Here is a 21,908-nt window from a genome sequence, read left to right as displayed (position 1 = left end):
GTGATGTTGGGGTGCAAAAGGTTAAAAGTCAAGTCTTCCGCCCCAGTCCCTTTGGCCATTTTTCCGTACGCTTTCCGCGTTATAATAGAAGGTGCTGTGGAGGGAACAAGTGGCAGTGTGTGGATTTCAAGAAACGAAATTGGAATGTCAAATTTATTAGTTTTCTCTCTACATCTTATTCATTTGAACGTCTAAGAAATATAACCTCTTATTTGGACAATCTCATTAAAACAACTTTTTAAAAGTCTCCCCCTTAATGAAGATAATTCCTGTTCTTGAAAAACAAACTTGTGCGTTTCAGTGGAACAGTTCGTTTAACTAAACGAAAGACTAACTAACTTCTGTTACAAAATTTTAAATTAATTTTTATATTTTGTTATTAAAAAATAATTCACTCTAGTGAAGGATAATATTAAAACATAACTGATAAATAAACAAAGCAACATATGAGCAACGAGTAGCAATGATGATGATGATGAGTTCTTAATCCATGGTTGGTCTAACCGAGTTAGCTCTGAAAGGCTGTGGTCGATCACGTGGTATCCAGTCGGATTGTGCGCAGTTTGTTTTGATATGCCAGGATGCAGGCTGCTTCATTGGACCCCCCACAGTATTGCGACGACGAGAACACGGTCAGCAGTTTGCCATTCTGTTGAACCTTCGCGTCAATGAAAACGAGAAAGTTAGAGTAAAGATGTTGTCAGTAGTTTTACCTTCATTCCCACGATTAGCTCACGTTTAGCAGCTTTTATCTCTCTATCGTTAAGCCTAGAGTGAACAGTGGACATTTTTTAATCTACCGGCTGTTATAAGCAATGTTGTCCCAGTAAAGGTTTGGCAGTATACAAGAGAAGTAGTATCACTTGAGAACCAAGCGTGAACGGAACTCAAATGTCACGGAACCGTGAATAATTTTAATTAGTCCCAATCTCGAGTAAACGCTTTCTGTTGAGCATTCGTTGAATAAAATTTGGCCAGAACATGGAGTATAGAAAGAAGTCTAATTTGAAATTTGAAGCTTCTTGAAGAGAGGCGGGAGGGGGGGGCGGGGGCGGGGGGGGGGTGTCAATAGAAAAATTTAGCCGAACGGCTTCAGTTTTAGCTAAAACCGTGGCCCCCAAAATATTTTTCCCACCTTGCCCAAAAAAATTTTGAAATTTTTCACAACTTCGCCTGTTCCTGTTCGTACGTCCGGCCAAGCCTTTATGGTCATTGGCCCCGTATAGCCGCTATGGCTTGTAAATACGGGCGTTTAATTTAACTTGTAAAACTCCTTGAAGAAGTCTACGACAATTAGACGAAACTACTGTTCGCAAAGTGCTGCTCACTAGTTCAGTTTTAAGAAATTAATTAAAATATAATTAATTCAAGAAATGATTTTAAGAAAAATTATTCCAAAAAAATTAAAAATTATTTTAAAAAAATCATTTAAGAAATGATTTAAAAATTATTAAAAAAATTTTTTAATGAAAAATCGTTTAAAAAGATAATTAAAAAAATTGTTTAAAAAATCATTTTAAAAGTATTTAAAAATTATTAGAAAAATTAATTTAAAAAAATTAAAAATAATTGTAAAAAAAATTAAAAATAATTAAACGTTTTTAGAAATAAGTAAAAAACTTATTAAAAAACATAAAAAAAATGTAAAAAAATTGATTAAAAAAATAATTTAAGAAAGTGTCAATAACCATGATTGTTAACCTTATTGTATTCACTCGAAACTTTCAGAACCACAGAATTGGCCAATGATAACAAATAGAGCATTGAGACGGAGCGCTGCGGCATTGATTGAAATGAGACCAAAAACCAAATGTGTTAAAAAACATGAAATCAGAACGAAGGAAAATATACCAGTTGTGAGAACTGGCGTGAATACGTATACACCAAGATACGGTTGGTTGTATATTTACATCTAATAAAGTGGCACAATGTTTTCAATCGAATCACCGAGTGTGATCATCCCAGTTTTCTTTCGACATTCGAGAGACAATTGCTCAGCATACCACTTGGGACTGTTATTGGTCGACCAGGCAGAGCACGTGAAAATTACCTCACTTCATTTTAACCCTCTAACTCCTACAAGTAATTGGCTTCTAATTTCTCCTCACAGCATGAGAACAATAGAGAGGATTTCCGATTCAGAAGGTCCTGATTGTCTAACAAATTCTCCTTGTCTTTACCATAGAAAATGTAGAGAACACAGTGTGGAGAATATTAATGTTAGGGTGTAAAGGGTTAAACCGTTTGCTTTGTTATTTACATATCAAATGACGCTAAAGTGATATTAACAGACCTGAAAGCCAGCTTGCTGTACTTCATGCGCTCTGATCACGTGAGTAAGATGGTTCCTCTTCAAGAAAGCATCCAAGGCGTCCGCGCTGCAAAATAAACAAAAGCGGACGGGTGGTACAGTTCGGGTAACCTCGCTTTCACACCGAGGCAGTATGAAGACTCCACTGTAGTTTTGAGTGTCTCGAGTGTTTATCATATCTCTCAGTTAGTTCGTGCGCTAGGATTGGTCAGTAGAGGGTTATATTTCACTGTACGGACCGCTGAATTAAAAATGTTGTTTGAATTGAAATCTTCCTCCATTCATTTAAACCCATAGATATGACAAATATTTTACTACACCAGTTTTGTCCGCTAGTAAGATGTATGTCAGCTTTTGACACTGTTTACGGTGGCCGATTCAAATTATCAGTTGATAAAATAATTTATTTCGTAACACCCCCCTTCCTGACGCAGCACCACAGTTACTTTACAAACTTACACCTTTATATGAGGGATCGCCTGGAGCGGTGATAATAACGAAATATGTGGATTTGCAGACCAATCAGATTGTTGGAAACTTGTACAATTGAATCAACGCTAGAGATTTTTGGTTTTTAATTAAAAACTGGATAATTGGATAATGTGATTCAAGAGTTTCATTGGCCTAGCCATCATGGGTTATGAGCCATCATACCATGCTCTCTAAATATGGTAAGTCTATGCATCAGCTCAAAATTAAATTGGAGAAAAAATTGTACTTAAATAATAAAGTTGGGAAGACTTAACAATATTTTGGGGCGTTTTTGGTTAAGCAATCATTCCACGAGCGCTTATTGGATATGAGATGGTTATAGCCAACTCGGTCTTACGAGCCTCGTTGGCTATCTATCATTTGGCGTTCAAAGCGTACTCGTGAAATAATAAATTGATGATTTCTTGATCAACGCCAGCCCGAATGATATATCACAACTCCCCATCGTTTCCTTAACATAACGACAAGAAAAGGTCCATCCTACCTAAACAAGTAAGCAGTACCTCGCCTGCTATTGGCTGTGAATCCCTCGTTTTGTTTGAGTTTCTCCAAAATGTCGGAAGTCACATCTTCTGCCCTGTAACAGTGATGATTTTAATCACACAAAATCTACTCCAATAACTGACCGGACTTTGAATCAAACTACGTGTAAGATTTTCTTACTTCTAATGTTTCACACTACCTGACCGCACTCTACTGCTGCTTCTCTGGGGTCCATTAATTGCAAAGTTAACGCAAAATACGTCTTTAAAAAACAGCGAAACAGGAGCTTGGAGGTTTACAAACGGGAAGTAGTGTCACTTTCGAGAAGGAAGGGAAGGAAAAAAAGGGAAACTCCAAAAATTGGAGTTTATTTAAATACATTCTGCTGCAATTGCTTCCAAAAATGTAAGACCTAAGGCATCCTTTTACAAATAAAGGCTGTATTTTACCACTGGGAATTTAATCCACAATGTTTAGTGAAAATAATGTCGTTTTCATGACAACACATCAGCAATCTTGTCATTCTAAATGCGTCAAGTGTTATTTTCGAAGCTTTCAGCGATAAAGTAATAACAATAAGTGGGTGTGAGTTGAATCACATTACGTCACAAAAAGCCTTTCCTATCTGCATAAAAAAGAAATCAGCCAAGGGCGAACTAATACCGGCTCCACGCATAAGAACAATACTGTTATCACATTTGAAAGTCATTTGAACAAAAGCCGCTCACTTGAATATAAAGACGAACGAATAAATCTGAGCAAAAGAGGGGATTAACCTTCTTCTTTTCACGATCGCTTTAAAAGTAATTTCAAGGATTAAATGTCCCTTCCATTTGTCCCAAACGTTTACACAAATGCACGCACAACGTTATATGAGGTGAACAAAACAAACTGAAAAGACAACAAAGCTGACACGTACAAAGCTCATTTGAAAGTTAATTTTTGCGGAAAGAAAATTTATGTTAACATTAAACTGTGATCACTGATGCAGAGAGCCTAAGGACGCTTCAGCCGCATAGGAAGCGTCGAGAAAGTTTAGTTCTTTAAATGAATCCTTGGTCCCGTTGTTTTAGTTCTTTAAGTTCCTCCTGTCGTGGTTGTCGGAGAAAACAGCTATAAAAGGGAATGTGCGCAAGAAATGAGCGAAATTAAGCAATGTGCTTAACTTCAAACTGTTGTTATATAATTGATGGTTTGATTCAGTGACCAAATACTGCAACACCAAACAACGAATTTAAGGATTTCATGTCCTTCTTTCAACCGAAATCTAACAGCTGGCCTTGAGAAACTTTGTCAGGATTTTTGTATTGGATTTTTGTATTGGATTTTTGTATTGGAATTCAACATGAGTTGCATCAACTTTTTGAAACTTCTGCTTCGTTCACGGAAGGACGATCTAACGGGAGATGACACGATTTTCAACCGGTGTTTGACAGTACTGGATGTGATTCTATTAGGAATGGGATCCATGCTTGGGCCAGGTCTGTACGTAGCCACAGGACAAATCGCTCGAGATACAGCAGGACCAGCCATTGTCATTTCTCTTATGATCGCGGCGTTCCCGGCGATCTTGTCTTCGCTCTGTTATGCCGAATTTGCCGCTCGCGTCTCGAAAACAGGATCCTCGTATGTTTATACATACCTTGCTCTGGGAGAGATATGGGCTTTTATAATCGGTTGGAATCTAATTTTAGAAAACGTCCTTGCAAGCGCTCTGCTGGCAAATGAATTCAGCAAATTTCTAAACTCCATTAGCGGGAAAAAAATTTCAAAATTCATGACTGAAAACGTTGCTCAGTGGAGCGTGGCAGGATTTCAACCATATCCAGATTTCATAGCTTTTTTAGTCGTTATTGTATTCACCGTCGTAGCTGCTACAGGGCCGCGAAAACCAGCCCTTTTCATGCGATTTGCGACTATGATCAATTTGCTGGTGGTCCTATTTATTGTACTCTCAGGATTTTACTTCATGGACACTACCAATTGGGAGACACTTGACAAATTCGCACCTTTTGGCTTCGATGGAATCATGGCTGGTGCGTCTATTTCCTACTTTGCTTTTCTTGGTTTTGATATCATCAATTCTGCCAGCGAAGAGACTGACAATCCACTAAGAGTTGTTCCGTTTGCCAACTCTGTTAGCACGTATATTGGGGTTTTCATATACCTCATCACTGCAGCAGTTCTGACGTTAATCATTCCCTACAATAAACTTAGTTTCAACAGCCCTCTAACAGAGGCATTTGGTTACACAGGTTCCGAAGTTGGAAAATACTTTGTTGCTATCGGAGGATTCTTCGGAATGACAACCGCTCTGCTCACTTTTAATTATGCAGGAACTCGTCTTATTTACGCCATGGCCAATGACGGACTTTTGTTTCAAAGTTTAGCAAAGGTTAGTGACAGAACTCGAGTTCCAATTAGAGCTGGATTAATTTTCGGCTTCAGTGCAGCAGTAATAGCACTCTTCCTAAACCTAAACGACTTAGTTGAGATGATGTCTATTGGAACACTCATGGCGTACACCGCTGTGTCCTTGGCTGTCCTTCTAGAGCGATACCGACCGATGTCTTGGTCAGAATTTCCAACAAACGGAGAAGATTACGACACGAATGACGACGAACCCTCTTCTTGCTGTGGGAAGCTTCGCGAGGGAATGAAGAAACAAATCTCAGCTGCGCGAGAGATCAAAACCAAATTGAGTGCCAAATTTGGTGACAAACCCACCAAGGACACTCATCGAGTTGCTGGAATTGCTGCGGCGTGCCTCGTATTTGCGGGTTATGGGTTCTCTTTGACCGTCTCTCCAGCAAGCGGCTTGCCTCATGTGGCCGAGAAGAATCCTATTATCATATTCGCCTCTTGCCTAATGGCCTCTGTCGTCATCTTCGCCTTGGCAGTATTGTTCTTGTTACCAACAGAGGAGTTTAGGATTGCTCATGCAGTGCAATGTACTCCGTTCGTTCCTCTGACCAGTATCTTGACCAATATTTACTTACTGACTAATTTGTCCCGTTGGACCTGGGCTCGAGTAGCTACCTGGATGTTTATTGGTGAGTATGTTGTAGAGTATTACCACTGAGTGTTGTAAACTAAAACCAAATTTGAGGCACTCTGCAACTGAGTGCCGACACTTATCCAGGATTACAGCGATTACACCTCGCTGTGTCATTTCTTACTGACATAACAAACTCGAGCTACCCACAAAACCAATCAGTTAAAAGACTTACCACAATAACAAGTGGGTAACTCGCGTTTTTCCGAGATATAGTTCGTTTGCAATCTATTTACTCTAGGATATCACTCGCCGTCTTTGCTATATCTGGATTTTTCCTCTGTCCCATAGTACACACAGTTTTAACACTTTTAGCTACGAATTCATTCGTTCGGCATTTAAGAGCTAACCCGCTATACCTCAAGGGGCTTTAAATGACACTATTGTGCTTGATTAAAACCTACTCACTGTCAGTATTTTTTGTCTCTGAAGGTATGGCTATTTACTTCATGTATGGCATTCACAATAGCAAAGTAGATTTCACAAAATATGATGTTTCACGTGATTTTCTGGACCGGCTTATTCCGTCAGCACGTGACGAACACGTCCGCACCTGGACACCAAGCAGTGAAGAAGGACCCATGTCACCCAGTAGTGACAGTGAAAACGATGAAGGGTTTCAGTCCAACTTAATGACAAGTGAAGATGAGTCTCCTAAGCACGCAGTTCTTCACAAAGAAAAGAATAAGGCCACAAATACAGCAACCGGACCAGCTGAACGATACCGTTAAGACGCCTCTTCTTTTTGACACTTAAATGACCTTTTGCTTCTCTTCTCGCCATGGATACGTCATCGGTACATTTACATTGAATTTACATATTCATCATCAGAACAAACTCGTAGATAATATTAGAGAAGGTAAATTTTCTTAGAGCAGACTTTTCTTTTCACTCTTTTCCTCGACAAGTGTGTTCGTCAAGAGCAAATTTGACTAAAAAGGCTACAAGTATATCAGTTTGAGCTGAATAGGACTTGTGCGCACTGTAAAATAGGTTAAACTTTTCCAAGAAAGAAAAGTCGAGGAAAATATGCCTAGGTCAATTTTGGTTTAATACAAAACCTGACTGAGGGATCATGCAATCGGATAACTGCACCTTCAAAAATGCAGCTGGACTTTTTCAAATCTCTACGTTTGTAATATGCGCCACTTTATCCAATCTTCCTCGAGGTGATACATTAGCTCCTTAATGTTTGTAGATTTTAACATAATTATTTGCAAGTTAGCTAGTATCACGTAAATCCATCTATGAAAACAAACAGAGAAATCGGGAAAGCCTTTTTTTATCGCCCTTTTGAGAAGGAGCGAATCAAATATTTTGGAATTATTGAAACAATTCATATTTTATTTTCCATACGAGTGTTAACTTACAACAAAAAGCTAAGTTTTTATTTATATAAAACCTTCCACTTTCGAGAATGACGCAACCAAACTGTTATTTCTACAATCTTTCAAGTATGTTACATATTTAAAATTGGAGATATTTTTGATGACTATTTCTCAATTCTCACCACATGCTTGACATGTCAGTGATACTGCATGGAGAATTACCATGTTGATCACTTCATGATTCATAATGTTGAGAATGCAATATTTAAGTCTTTGAAAATAAAATGTGTTCTGTGCGATAGATATTTAGAATCTTATTATGCGTTTGAAAACAACGCCAAATGTAGTTTATTGCAGGCTCTCCTTCGATAGCAACGGTCGAAATTGCAGGGAACGAAAAAATGGAGAAGGTTTAGGAAAAAAGGATCCCGTTTGTTCTTTCCTTTGTTCATCCCGTGACAAGAAGTCATTCTGGCCACAAAATGCTTCTGACCGACTCCTTGCTATAACTCAGGGATTTCATCGAAATCCGATTACTGTCCGTCCACCGCCGCCTACACGACCCCTTACCGCCGTTTGATGTTTAGCTTACGAGAATGCTCTCTCGTTTGGGTTTCACCTTAAGGCCCCATTTCTGGGCACAGCCGCCTAGTACAGCATCGGCAGCTGCCTATGAAAACAGTTAATGAAGCCCCTATATTAACCACATGATTGTCAAGAGGAGGATATCGGGGTCAGTGCATGCATATTTATAATGAATCATGTAAACGTACGAACGAAGGTACCAAGAGGAACTTTTTTCGCAGCAGAGTCCTCTCCCTCTAGACGGACACCTTCAAAGAGCAGACACCTGTGACGGAATACTGTTGAAAGTATACAGGAATGACTGATTACCGGGCCATATCTAGAAGCGGCGAACATACACACCTGCAGATGAACTAATCCTAATGAGCGCGCTGCTAATGATCTAATAATAACAATATGCGCACTCAGTTTTTTCCGTGGCTTTCGAACATGTAACTGCTCGGTTTATTCTTGAGTATTAAATTAAGCCTTTTAACCTTAACACACATTACAACACCGAATATGGTCAGTGCCGTTGTTAGTCAGAATACTACAATTCAATTCTATACGACTCCTCCAAAACCGGACCACAAACACCTTTACACGTCACTGGACTCTTGAGAAGTGCCGCGAAGTGTTACATATAATAGAACATTACGATTTGAGGCAGTAAAATTCCGATACGACATTTTTCCCAGTTTATAAATTTTCTTTAGTAAATTAAGTAAAACAGACAAAAAACAGACGTGTATTAATTGTTTACATGTTCCGCCTTTTCATTTGAGAACCATTGTGTTACGTTACCTCGACTCTCGTAAAGCTGGATATATCCCGTAGACGGATACTTAAGATCGGTCCCGACGGTGGCTTTCCCACAGAGATTTGACTGCATCACGACTCACTTGTTTTCATGAAATAGGAAGCTCTTTAATCGAATATGGAAAGTGATCCGGGATTCCAATAAGTTGATTCAGTTTGTTGTAAGATCGTGAAAACTCGCGCATTCCTTTAAGCCAATCAGAGGCACAACTGAAACCCATCGCTACTTGTTCACTTGTGTTTCTCGCGCTTGGGATTTCGATTTCTCATTGGCTACTTGCAATATCAGCCCTTGTTTTATTTGGCCGTTGTAAGTACTTAGCCTTCCGTTAACGAAACTCAATCGGAAAGTTCTCTGCTATGCAGTTTCTCGGGGTAAAAAAAGCGTTGTCGAAGCAGTCTTTATTTCTTCTTTATTCAACAATCTATTCTTTGTAATTAGCACAATGTCAGTTAGCGAAGTAAATACCTTAAAGGATCTCCCCACATAAGTTCCCAAGCCAGCTCGCTTTGTTTTTCAGGCTCAGGTAGAACACCGGGGATGTTGTCTATAGATGATACAAGCCCGCCCCCTTGACTGGGCAGCGGAATACCCCCATGGACACAGAAGATCTGCGAATACAAACAGCAAGGGTGTTTTACGGAAATTTCTCGACAAACGAAAAGAGGAACACTACCAATCGTCGGGTAAGGTTTGTGGTAATGGAGCAAATACAGGCGAAGTAAATAGAAACATATGATTTAACAATGCTGGTAAAATGTAATCAGGGGTTGCTGTGAATAATTGCACTTGATCCTCGCTACGATTTCTAACAGCTAACATAAAGATAATATCGTTCTGGAGCATTTCTCATTACCATTACATTTTCGACTGCTTTGAAAAACAAAAAGGTGATTAAAGATCACGTGACATCTAATTTAATGATGCCTGAGGGGCAATTCTATTACTGATGAAACAAAACATATTGCTCCCCAAAAATTACTTAATACTAGAGAGCTATTAACCGGGAAGTTTGGACCAGTATCCTCTTATTTTTCAAGCCATGGATCAATCAGAATCAACGTAAGATCATCAAATGACGTAGTTGGGTGTACGCTGGATTTTTAAACGAGGGGAAGGGGTACAAATCTACGCCTTTTTCGATTTTTGGAGTATTTCAGGTTGTATTATTATCAAAAGTTGATATTTCTTACACCAAGGAGGGGTACCGCCCACCCTCCCCACCCTCAGCCTCCTTTCTGCTACGCTCTTGTTCAGGTTTTTTTTACCTTGTTGTCTACAATTGCAGCCAGCGGTAAAACATCAAAGACAGCATTAACTGCTTCCCAGACCTCTTCGCCAAGAGCAGGACCAAACTTTTGTAGACACTCACTGCGTCGGTAAGGGCAACAAAAGAAATTGGTGAGAATTGAAAAAATTTCCACTTCGTAAAAGCGCGAGGTACTATGCCAAAAGAAATTATATATAATGGTTTATCAGATTGAAAAACTGCTGCTGAAGTAACCTTCATAACATGACCCGTGGGACCCTCGTGCGCTTTTTCGTAAAACAAAAAAGATATTACGAAATCCCCACATGAAAGCTGTGAAAGCCGTACGTGATGGCGCTAATAGGGTAATAGGGCCCAGGAAAACCTTACGGCCTTAACAGATGCAAGTTGAAATAATAGAGGAGAAAAGAGTATCAGTCATTTGATACAACGTTTACTGACTGAGTCAGGTTTGACCGGTAGGGAAAATAGTTGACTTGGGATCATGACGTTTTCCCGTCCGTTCCTCCCACCTCAAAACTCGCAAGGGGCCCAGGAAGGTCTTAGTTAAGGGCTCAATTCAAAATTCACGAAAACAACCTTGTTTTAATCGCACCGTCGAAGGGCTAACGCTCGAAACGTCAGCTTCTAAACTCTTTACGGTGGTAATTTACGTTATCAACTCAGCTGATAAGACTAAATTACCCTGTTATACTCTTCCACCGTCGCAGCACCACAGTTTCTTAAGAACTTCCCCCCTAATACGCGTATGTTCCTTCCCTGGTTTAGAACCGAGGCTCCGTCTCAACAGAGATAATGATTTAATGTTTGTGATACCAATATTAACTTCAACAAACCTATGAAAAGTGAACATTTTCTGAATGTCTCTGATCTCGTGGTTCCCTCGGATTAGGACAAATTTCGATGGGGCTAACACCTTCTGAGCAAAGAGGTATGAGATGACCTGCCAAGAACGCCGAACATGAACAGATTTTATACATTGGAGAGTGAAACAATGCTTTTACTTGAGTTTCAATGACTTGGGTGTGGATTTGTTGTAAACGGTGAAGTAAGTCCCCCGAATAAACGGTTATAGTCATTCATAACCTCTTTATGCTTTTGATTAGGTATCTATCATCAACTGGCCCCAACTGTTTAAAAAAAGGGGAAGACAAGTGATGCAGCTAGGAGAGGTTAATAATTGATGTCAATCAATTGGACAAAGGAAGACTGAACAGACTCGAGGAAATGGAGCTTAATAATGAGTCAGTCAGTCAGCCAGTCGGTCAGTGAGTAAGATGAACAGACAGTCAGTCAGTCAGTCAGTGAGTGAGTAACATAAACAGTCACTCAGTCAGTGAGTAAGATAAACAGTTAGTCAGAAACTAAGATAAACAGTCAGTCAGTCAATCAGCCACGCAGTCGGTGAGTAAGATGAACAATCAGTCCGTCGACCAGTCGGTCGGTCGATCAATAAGATAAGCCGCAGTTGGTGAGTCAGCCAACCAAACAGGATGCGGACAGGTTAGTTACTTCAACAAAATCCATTGCTCTAATGCTAAGGTTGTTGTTCTAACGCGTGGTTGAAAATTAATCAAAGTCAAATTATTATCAAATTGTCTTACAGAAAAAATTGAGAAAAAATTGGGGAATACTAAGACTACACCACCAAAAAATAAGAATTGTACCTCTACTCCATTCTCCCCTCGATCGACATAGTCCCCCAGGAACATGAAACTAGCTGGTGTTAGAACGGGGCCCATACGCCAAAGAACCTTCTCAAAACACACCAAATCACGAAAATTACCATGAAGATCACCTGAAGATCAAACATCGCACTTGTATGAAAAGTAAAATGAAATCAAACAGTAACAAGTTACACATCATTTCAAAAATGCTGTAAACCTGCATAACTGGTGGTTTCTGTGTGCTATGTACCGTTCGGCAGCGGAGCAGCGAAGCCACTTGAGGTATGGGACAGAAAAAAAATCCTTGTTTGTTTTCTCTGCTCCGTAACCTTCGCTTTCATAAAACATCAAAGCATCAAAAACCCCGCCAGCTACCCAAGCTTACTGCTCATTACTAACGACCAGCCAGAAAAAAAGAAAATATAACAAGTAGTCTATAACATCACAAAGAGAAAACACAAAAACGTCCTGTAGCACTGGAAAATACGAGTGACCAAGTCGCACTTGGTTTTAGTTTTGCATCTAATTTGTTAAGAAGGTCGCGTGAAATCTCCACACCAACCATAGAGCGCAAACATTCAACCAAATTATGGAGTAATACTGGTTATCCTTCGACATAGTTTTAATTTTTACTCGACAGTGCATCTCAAGCTATAGCTTTTCTCTAAATTTAAAAAGATCTTTCATCTCTACCTAGCATTTTCTAAAGTGCAAAACGGCGTTAACCAACCTTAATTGAAAAAAAAAACTTAGCAAAGGGCTTGTCTAAGACGAACACCGCACAAAAAAAAAAGCTTCCAAGACAATGCAAATGCATTTTCCGACCAAAACGAAAATTATTACAAGTCAGACACATCCAAAAACTCACCATCAATCTACCCTTTATAAACTCACCGACTACGTAGGTGGGGGACTGGACTCTGATAAGCCGAGGTTCCTTTTTTATTATCTCCAGCAGAGTTCGACAGATACACAACAAACAGTTCCCCAAGGAAGGCATTTCCACCAAACCCCAGTTAAAACTTTCCTTGGATGTATCTGCTGACTTTATTGCACGCTCAAAGTACCTTAGGGCGGATAGCATTTGATTGGCATCTGATTGCTGAATGGTTATAAATCAAACAAACGGATTACTTCCGTGTTTACCTTTCAATATTGTTGCACTTGTCTCCCCACTAACTCTTCAACTTCTAAGAGTGACTAGTATCTAATTTCTCCTTACTCTCTCACCCCTGAATCAAACATTAGGGTCACAAGAATAATGGAAATGATCACCAACTAAAGAAGCTCTTTATTGTTAAACAAATTCTCTTTGTCAGCTCCTTAGGGGATGTATGTGAGACAGTATGGAGAATATGCATACTGATGTTAGAGTGTAAAGGGTAAAGAAGTCTCTGTTACAATATGTTAAATGAAGACAAAAATATTTGAAATCTGTTTGTTGATAATCTATCGCAATTTTATGGCAGTGACGATAGCAGTCCGTGATCGTTAGCCGTTTTTTTGCCCGCCTTGCAATTGGTCTGGAATTCTCGCGCCATTCTGTAAAACAGATACATGATGGTAATTGAACTGAGTGGAGTGCAATTTGGGCTGAAATCATAGGCGTGTAATAATGAACTGAAACCAAGTAAGACTTGGTCATTCATTATCTCCCGCGCTTCAGGTAGTCTACCTATTTTCACCCTAAAATCCCACTGGCTCTTCAGATATTTACATCTGAACGACCTTTGTAATAACTTTGATTTAAGTAGCGCCCGAAAAAATCTGGCAGGCACCGGTTTGAATCCCGTCGAATCATTTTCAGGCTTCCTTTCTGCAATTAAAAAATTGCAGTCCACCTGCGAAATAGCTTTTATGCACAACTTTGACACAAGACACTACATCAAAATGCACTTTATTTCACAGACTTCAATGATGAATATCACACACCTTGTTGAAGCAGTTGATTGAAGGCAGCCGCGCAATCTTGAGTTTATTAGTTTGCAGTTCACTCTGAGCACTCCCCGATACCATGGCGGTGTTTTTCATATCCCACATTACACTGACGTCACTCAGCATTCCACTTCGACGTACCTTGACCGTGTGAGTGGCAAGTTCGTATTGAATATCTGTTACAGCTCTTTAAGTAAACAAATGACACCAATCAACCTTTTCCTCTATCCCTTGTGTCCCTAGCTAATTGTTTTCGCCTAACAACTGCTCTGTGTGTTTTTAGTTCAAGTAACGTAGTCGCTGTGGCTCAGGAAATGATTTGCAAAGTGTTCTTGTTTAACATTTACACCAATAAGTAATCTAGTGAATTCTTTTGACGTTTAAACTATTTTGAGAGTTGAAGACGTCCAAACATTTTTCTTTATCTTTTCGAGTACTTTTTCTTCTTTCAAGTATCCCATTATAGAGCAATTTTCGATACAATTTTGAAATTAGTTATTTCGAAATTGCATTAGTTTTACTTTATTTCGCTCTGTGATCGGTTCAAAAACCTTGCATTACTCTCTCCACCAATCAGATTCAAAACTAAAGCCAAACGCGTATAGGTCCCCCGCGTTTTCCCGCGCTTTCGGCAGTTTGGCTGTTTTTAGTTTGAGTTCTCATGGGCTCTGTAGGGTATTTTCCTTTCTTCTTTCCTTTCTTGGCCGTTGCGATTATTTTCATTTTGGTTTAACGAGACTCAATTGAAAAGGGCTTCATATTAGAAAATAAATATTCCAAAGTACAAAATAGGTTTGCATCTAATTTACAAAGATTACACACCCAAATGTCAAGTTATTTCCTTGAAATTCCATGCTGTCGTCCATTTCCTCACTCCGTCTCTTCTTCGCTGGAGATTGGGATCTGTTTTGCATGTAAACCAATCATATCAAAATTCAAACTGTATAGAAAATTGAGCACATCTCGTCTCTTAGAATATAAGAAATGAAGTCTGATCAAGACTCAATAATCGAAAGTGATGTCTGATTCAAAAAAGGAATGTTTATTCTGGCAGAAAGCCCTGGGTTACAGTAACTGGGCAAAACTAATACCAACGATAATTACTGATCCTCAAAATTTGTATACCTGGTGGTCACCGATGTCCTCTCCTGAGTAAGGCTTTCATACATTTCATCTTGAGCAAGTTTAATGATTGACACAGGTAGACGTAACAGCACAGATGTCCCACGGAATCTAAGATTACCCACTGCTTCTAAAAAATCCACTAAGAATAGTTTGTCTGAAGGTCCTGATCCAAACATTCTGATGATATGCAAAAACACAAATAAAAAATAGAAACCCCTTAGAACTAAGGTAAAAATTTTCATAAATCACTCTGTACTCCAGATCCAGATAAAAGATTACTTCTTGGTCAGCTAAGCCCTCTGTAAGCTGTAAGTAAAGTCCTTGGTCATGCACCCACACATAATTTTTTTTTTTTAAGATGCAGTGAGTATTTTGTCATTCTACCAACCAAATTAAATCCAAGAGAAGAAACCAGAAAAAGTAAGGTGATCAAAACTGAGGTGGCTTACAATCTACAAGGTTGGTTCTTTGTACAATGTATAATGCAAGGATATCCAACCAGAGTGATGTATCCCTTTAAACTTATGGTATAGAAAGAGTTTAATAAAAGTACTTATTTGTGAATGGAATGAGGGAAAGAAGGAGTAATCTACCTTAATTATTCCAACATTTTTATCAGTCTACATTAGCTTGTGAAAAAACTATTCCCCCAACAATGACATTGACAGTTTAGGAATTCAATTCAGTTAAGCAGCTAAGCCATTATGTTAAGAATAGCTTTACATACTTAGCTTTAATTCTGGCTTCTTTTAAAACAACATCCTCTTTGGCACTTCCTTTTTTCAACAGCTGAATATCTTTTACCATAGACCTGTGATGTGAAAATGACGTCATACCTCTGATGAACATTTTGGTATGATGCAAGTGATATAATTATTGTCTATAATTTTGCAGCACATAGCCAAATAAATCAGTTTTTCAGTTAATAAATTAGTTTTCATGTCTACCTTATTTATCACAGTTTCCTCTAATATTCCTGGCCTAAACTCTGTGAAAGGTTTCATTTGGGTCTACATTAATTTTGAACTCCAAGACTTGCGCAAGTAATTTTGAATTAAGCTTAATTGACCCCTAAGAGTGCCTAGCATCTTATTTCTCCAGACAATCATCCTTGAATCAAACATTAACCTCAAAAGAATAAAGGAAATGATCACTAACTAAAGAAGATCTTAATTTTTAAACAAATTCTCCTTGTCAGCACCTTAGGAAATGCATAGAGATCAGTATGGAGAATATGCATATGATGTTTGGGCGTAAGGGATTAAGATCCGTGTTTTAGCTTTAATTACTATTTTTAGGGGTGTAACTAAATCTAAAGCTACTGCATTTAGTTCTTACAACCACAGTCTTCATTTTCTAATTCTACATAGTCAAACTGTACATCTGGTTGGCCTCTTAGTACGATGAGTATGAGAAAAATAAAGAGGAAATTCTGGGCAGGATAGCTCAGATGACCATGGCTGCACTCTATGGACAGGAGGCTACTTCATCAGGCTTTGATTGACAGAAGTATAAAGAAAGAAATTTGAGTCAGTCATTGAGTGGCCATTAAATTTTTGGTTACATAGGAGGATTTAACCATACTTAGGCCATGATAGTCCCTCAAAACCATCTTAAGACGGTCAAGCAGTACTAAAAGAACTACTCACTTGAATCCTTCAAAGGAGAGACAAGATTCTTGCTCAGCAGAATAACACCTGAATATATACCGACAACGTAACTCCCCAGATGGCCCCCCATGAGGTGTGGAGGGATCCATGGCTGCCACTCCAGAGAGTACTTCTTGATATGTCAATTGCCCATGATTGTTCCAGTCAAATGCCCTGAATATCAAAGATTAAAATGCTGTCAGTGAAAAATTTTTAACTGTCACAACAAAAGACTCAGGTAACAAGGACTTAAATGTATGGGCAGTGTAGATTTGATTCAAAACCTCTTCTATTTGACTCAAATGTTGATTAGTTAAATTGAAAAAACTCATTTACAAACTTGTATGTGCAAGCAATTTGAAGCTATTTTAGATTAAGTGATAAATCTTAGATATATATGTGTTCAAAATTATGAAAAATTGGAGCATTAAAGGGAGAAAGTCATGAGGAGCTAATGAAAAGTTAAAGTACATGTGACATTTCAAACTAGGGAATTAATCTAGAGTGTGAGGGATTTATTCACCACTTTGATAGTATTGATTTGCATCTCAATTTTGTTTGTATAGGGTGAAACAAACCCAAACACACTAGAATCACTTTCAAGAAAAGCTTTCACTTGCCACAACATGATTTTACAATCTCAATCTTCTTTTACCTGAATAAGTCTTTGAGTCCTGCTGTCACTCCAAGCTCTTTCATAAGCAAAGAAAATCCTTCAAACTTTATTTCCTTAAGTCCATCACAATACTTATCAAATTTTCTTTGGAGGAATTCTTTTTCTGCAGAGAAAGTACAAAATATTGAGAAATGCATTTTGTTTCAAACCACAGTATTATGAATTTATTGACTGAGTGGGAGGACAGGGAGGGGAAAAATTTAGCTCAATGTCCTTGCCAATGGACCTTCCTGGGCCTTGTTTATAATTCATGACTAAGAACAAAATACAAAGATAGAAAGAAAATAGTTTTTCTGTCTCATCACCTGCCTGGGACATAGAAAAAATTCTGAGTTCCCAAGAGGATTGAACCTCAGACCTTTGGATTACCTGTTCTATTTACAAACATGACGCTATCAGCATTGCTGATCCTAGCAGCATGCAGGACACATGTCATGCGAACTTTGTACATGGTCTCGCTCAGCATGGAGTCTCTTTGGCTCAGTGGTGGAGCATCAGAGTGCAGAATCCAAAGGTTTGAGGTTCAATCTGCCATGAGGACCCAGAATTTTTTCTTTGTCCCACACATGTGAATAGACCAAAAAAGCATCTTTCTCTATTTCTATACCGAGCTCAAAACTTACTATCTCTCTTATTCTTTTAAAATAAAAATATATTTTCCCACCCAAGCCGGGATGTACTGGATAGAATTACTGAATGTGCAGTAGCACCATCTGAAAGTCTTGAGCCTTTGAGCTCCTTTATTCTTCAATTAAAACATTGCTGGTCTTGCAATACTTCCAGTTGCATTAGATATTGCAGGTAGAATTATTTTGAACTGGTTTGCAAACCTTTTTTTGCTGGAAATTGAATCCACAAACAAGACTTATCGAAACACTACTTTAATCTTGTACTCAGTGGTAATATTTGATTGTATATTTTGACTGTCCAGGTAAGGATAGTCCTAAGAGGGACAGTTGTTGGTGGCCATGACTGGCATTTTAACAACCTAAGTAGAGGTCATTATCACCATTGAGAGAGTTAGATTTGTTGTCAGTCAACTGTTTAAGTCTGCTTCACATAAACTGAATTATTAGTATGCAGGTGCAAGCACCATACCAATGATTCATTCACAACATTTATACAACAAATAAACCAAACAAGATCTAACATTATAAACTAATTATTTTACCAAACAACCACAACCACAACCAACCTAGAAATTTTCTTAAAATGAAAATACAATAAATAAAACCATCCTCACAAAGATGCAGTTATCAATTACAAAAATTATGAGAGTTCCATTCTTGTGTTTACCTAGTTTTCCAAAATGGGCTGACTCCACAAGTTTTTCCAAAGCAGAGACAAGAATATTTTTTGCAGTTCGGTGAGGAAAATTCCATGCACCAACACTTTTCAACATTTGACCACTTGAGTTCTGTTGCTTTTCTGGTTGAACTTGTTCCAAAGACTGGAAGTTTCCCTCAGCCGAAACTTTACATAATTTTGGATGAGAATTTGACCCAGAAATACCCTTTCTCTGTAATGTACATGTACTGGTATCTCTATTGTTTTCTACAGTACTTTCAGAACTTCTCTCAGCTTTTGTTTGGTCTTGAAGTAAACCAGAATCACTGTCAAACACTTCTAATACTTCTAAAACTTTCAATTCTGGAAAGAAAGAAAGAAAGAAAGGAGAAAAAGAAACAACCTTGAGTCAACACTGAAGAGAGAGGCACCTTCCCAGTGGGTTTCAATAATAGCTTCCTGCATAATAATAATAATGATGATAATAATAATTGTAATAATAATAATAATAAAAAATAATAAAAATGATAATAATAATAATAATAATAATAATAATAATAATTAAGAAGAAGTGCTTCTTTCTGTCCATTATTTCTGAGTCAATTGAAATTTGGAAAGTTGGTTTTTGTGGAAGGAGGGAAACCCTCAGACCCAGAGAAAAACCATCCAAGCCAGGACAACAATCAACAACAAACTCAAACCAGCCTAAAATTTACTGGCTATGGGCTTGTAGCCTTGCATAAGTATCATTGTATTGTTCTCCTAACACACATGTAATTCTCTTCAAATTGGTGAAAATCTAGGGAAAACAAAGCAACATAAATTGGAATACACCTATACATTCAGGAAAATTCAACTGCTGAAGTCTCAACCTTCAATATTTCCTAATAGAGCCCAGACCTCTCTCCAGACCTTTGGAAATTTCCACATGCTTTCTAAACCACTCATCTGTTCCAAATTTTCTTGAAACCACCCATCCTTCCCAAATAAAAAAATGTAACTTAAACAATGAAGAGGCTAAAAAAAGGAGCAAAAAAGCAGACCTTGCATGACTGAGAAAAGAGAAGCACAAGAGACATCAACACATTCACTGATTTATACCTTATTCTGAAAAGGTTTGTGACTATAAAAACTATCCAGTCAACTTAAAGATTCAATGGCTTAGGGTTAGGGTTTTTTTCATATCTCCTGTGATCTGTTATTGTAAACACTCACAGCAACATGGAATCTATTTGTTTTATTAATATAATAAAAAAGCAAAAAACTGTCAATGATGATGTCATCTATGCATCTGTCCTCCTATACATCACAAGTAAGAACCAATCAGAATTTAAGTGTAATAAACCCTTCAACTTCCAGATCAAATTTGTAATTCTCCTTAAAGTCAACCATACAATTCTTATGATGTTAATTCAGAGAATTCAATATTGGATCAACTAATTATCCCCAAATTTTTCTTTATTCTTGTAACTTATCTGTTTGATATTTTACTGATATTGTAAGGAGAAATTCTGTCTTGGTCACTCATGGGAGTTAAAGGGTAATAAGTGTATTATATAATACTACTTAATTGATGGAGTACTCCTTTAGCAACTCATATGCTTCATCAAGGACTGGCTTGATTACTTTTTCATCCATGTAGGATTGGTGTCTCATGTGCACAATGATAACTGAATACACAAATTATGTGTCTACCTTGACTTGATGCCTTTTTAATCCATTTACAGACATCTTCTTCTACATCCACACTTTGCTTCTCAGAATCAGAGATCCACTTAAACAATGAACCACTGGAGTCAGCTAATGTACCACATGTACTATTTGATTCACTAAGCTCATTACATGAAGCTGTGTCATCACAAATATTTTTTCTCAACTGGTCAATGTTGTGGCAGTTTGTGCAAGACACATGAAATATTAATGTCAGAGATCCTCCTTTGTCAGCACATATGCTGTGTTTGACACCGGCCACACCATGAAGGTCTACTTTAGCATCCTCACCCTAAAAGAATGATCATTTGACTTAATAACAGTATGTGGCCCCCCTGCAATCACATACATACCATGTGCCTAAAAATTAATGTCACAGTTAATATCATCAGTTTCATTTTTTAAAACCGAGCAGTTCAAGTACATGGAGGAACACCTCTCTATAATCATTGCTTGTGCATGTCAACTTCTAAAGCACAAGCACAAGGTTTAATTTCCTAAACCAGTGGAAACAATCATGTTAAGCAGGTCAAAGTCCAAATAATACAAAAGCACATCAGACATAACATCTTCCTGTAGTGTACAAGCCTTAAACCCCTGACCAGACCAGCTTTGTGCAAGAGCATAACTAATAACTGGCTCATGCTTTTCTTTTTCCCCTCTGCCTCTAATGTCCTTGTTGGGACCAGAGAGAAAGAAGTTTATTATTATCTTATCTCCTTACCATCTTTACCATTATTATTACTATTATCATTATCATTATTATTATTATTATTATTATTATTGTTATTATTATTATCATCATTATTTACTAATGTTTTTGTTTTAGACCAGATTTTCCTCCAATGTATTCCAAAATTTTTCAGTCATAGTCATTGCCCTCCAGACAATTTGTTTATCGCCATTTCTCCCCTCTTGCTACTTGTTTGTTCGCTCGTTTGCTAATGTTTGCTTTATTTGTTTACTTTCTGTGTCAATATTTTGGACCGTAGAACCCGCTCTTCACCCCCCATCTAAACTGGTTTGACAGAGTACGAGCCACAACCCAGGCTCTAAGAGACAAGCAAATATAACCTCTTTATTTTACACGATCTTTCTCAAGAGCTGAGTTTTTTGGTCATTTTTTAATAGAAAAATGTGACAAGTTAACGATATAATAAACTGGTCATTTGTTGAGATCCATTGAAAAAACAAAAGATAAAGATCCAATGACAATATCAGACTTCTATCAGACTTCGGCTTTGTACAAACACTTAACATGCTCGAAAGGACTTTAAATATATACCAGTTGATCCAAACACCATCTATCTATTCCTTGACGAAAACTTTCATTTTCCTTTAGAACAAACCAAGGTAATTTCCATTGATCTCTACCATCACTTTTCCAAAGGAGCACCTTATCTTTATCAGTTGTCGTCAAAATAATTTCGGCTCTGATAGATTCCGCCAGGTGGCCGTGATTAACATGTTGATGGGTGTCAACGCCACTGGAGGCCATGTTTACATTGTGATCGAGTCTGAAATCAGATTCGAAAC

The 21,908-nt window shown here is 38.0% G+C and overlaps 2 protein-coding genes across 2 annotated transcripts; one reads left to right on the top strand and one right to left on the bottom strand.

Moving 5' to 3' along the window:
• Positions 1-6: 6 nt before the first annotated feature.
• LOC131771224 (uncharacterized) lies at positions 7-21,871 on the bottom strand. The gene is made up of 17 exons (XM_059086996.2): positions 21,658-21,871; positions 20,358-20,664; positions 18,672-19,025; positions 17,355-17,478; positions 16,700-16,873; positions 15,778-15,861; positions 15,051-15,227; positions 14,748-14,828; positions 13,923-14,112; positions 12,885-13,092; positions 11,991-12,121; positions 11,160-11,266; positions 10,322-10,424; positions 9,522-9,664; positions 3,288-3,380; positions 2,294-2,378; positions 7-658 (listed from the first exon to the last, which is right to left on the bottom strand). Exons 1-17 carry the CDS (start codon positions 21,868-21,870, stop codon positions 533-535), a joined length of 2,700 nt encoding a protein of 899 aa, XP_058942979.2. The 5' UTR covers position 21,871; the 3' UTR covers positions 7-532.
• On the top strand, positions 4,281-7,972 carry LOC131771225 (high affinity cationic amino acid transporter 1). Its single transcript, XM_059086997.2, has 2 exons — positions 4,281-6,339; positions 6,774-7,972. Exons 1-2 carry the CDS (start codon positions 4,632-4,634, stop codon positions 7,070-7,072), a joined length of 2,007 nt encoding a protein of 668 aa, XP_058942980.1. The 5' UTR covers positions 4,281-4,631; the 3' UTR covers positions 7,073-7,972.
• Positions 21,872-21,908: the final 37 nt, after the last annotated feature.

The sequence above is a fragment of the Pocillopora verrucosa genome, chromosome 2 (assembly GCF_036669915.1).
Source record: "Pocillopora verrucosa isolate sample1 chromosome 2, ASM3666991v2, whole genome shotgun sequence".
In the NCBI taxonomy this organism is placed as follows: Eukaryota; Metazoa; Cnidaria; class Anthozoa; order Scleractinia; family Pocilloporidae; genus Pocillopora; species Pocillopora verrucosa.
Note: the sequence above shows the minus strand (reverse complement) of the source record. Positions and strands in the feature narration are given on the sequence as shown.

Coding starts and splice junctions, on each gene's coding strand:
- LOC131771225 (XM_059086997.2), top strand. CDS start 4,632: ATGAGTTGCATCAACTTTTTGAAACTTCTGCTTCGTTCACGGAAGGAC. Junction 6,340..6,773: donor AGCTACCTGGATGTTTATTG/GTGAGTATGTTG, acceptor TTGTCTCTGAAG/GTATGGCTATTTACTTCATG.
- LOC131771224 (XM_059086996.2), bottom strand. CDS start 21,870: ATGGCCTCCAGTGGCGTTGACACCCATCAACATGTTAATCACGGCCAC. Junction 15,862..16,699: donor CTCTCCTTTGAAGGATTCAA/GTGAGTAGTTCT, acceptor TTCACATCACAG/GTCTATGGTAAAAGATATTC. Junction 659..2,293: donor TACAGCAAGCTGGCTTTCAG/GTCTGTTAATAT, acceptor ATTGACGCGAAG/GTTCAACAGAATGGCAAACT.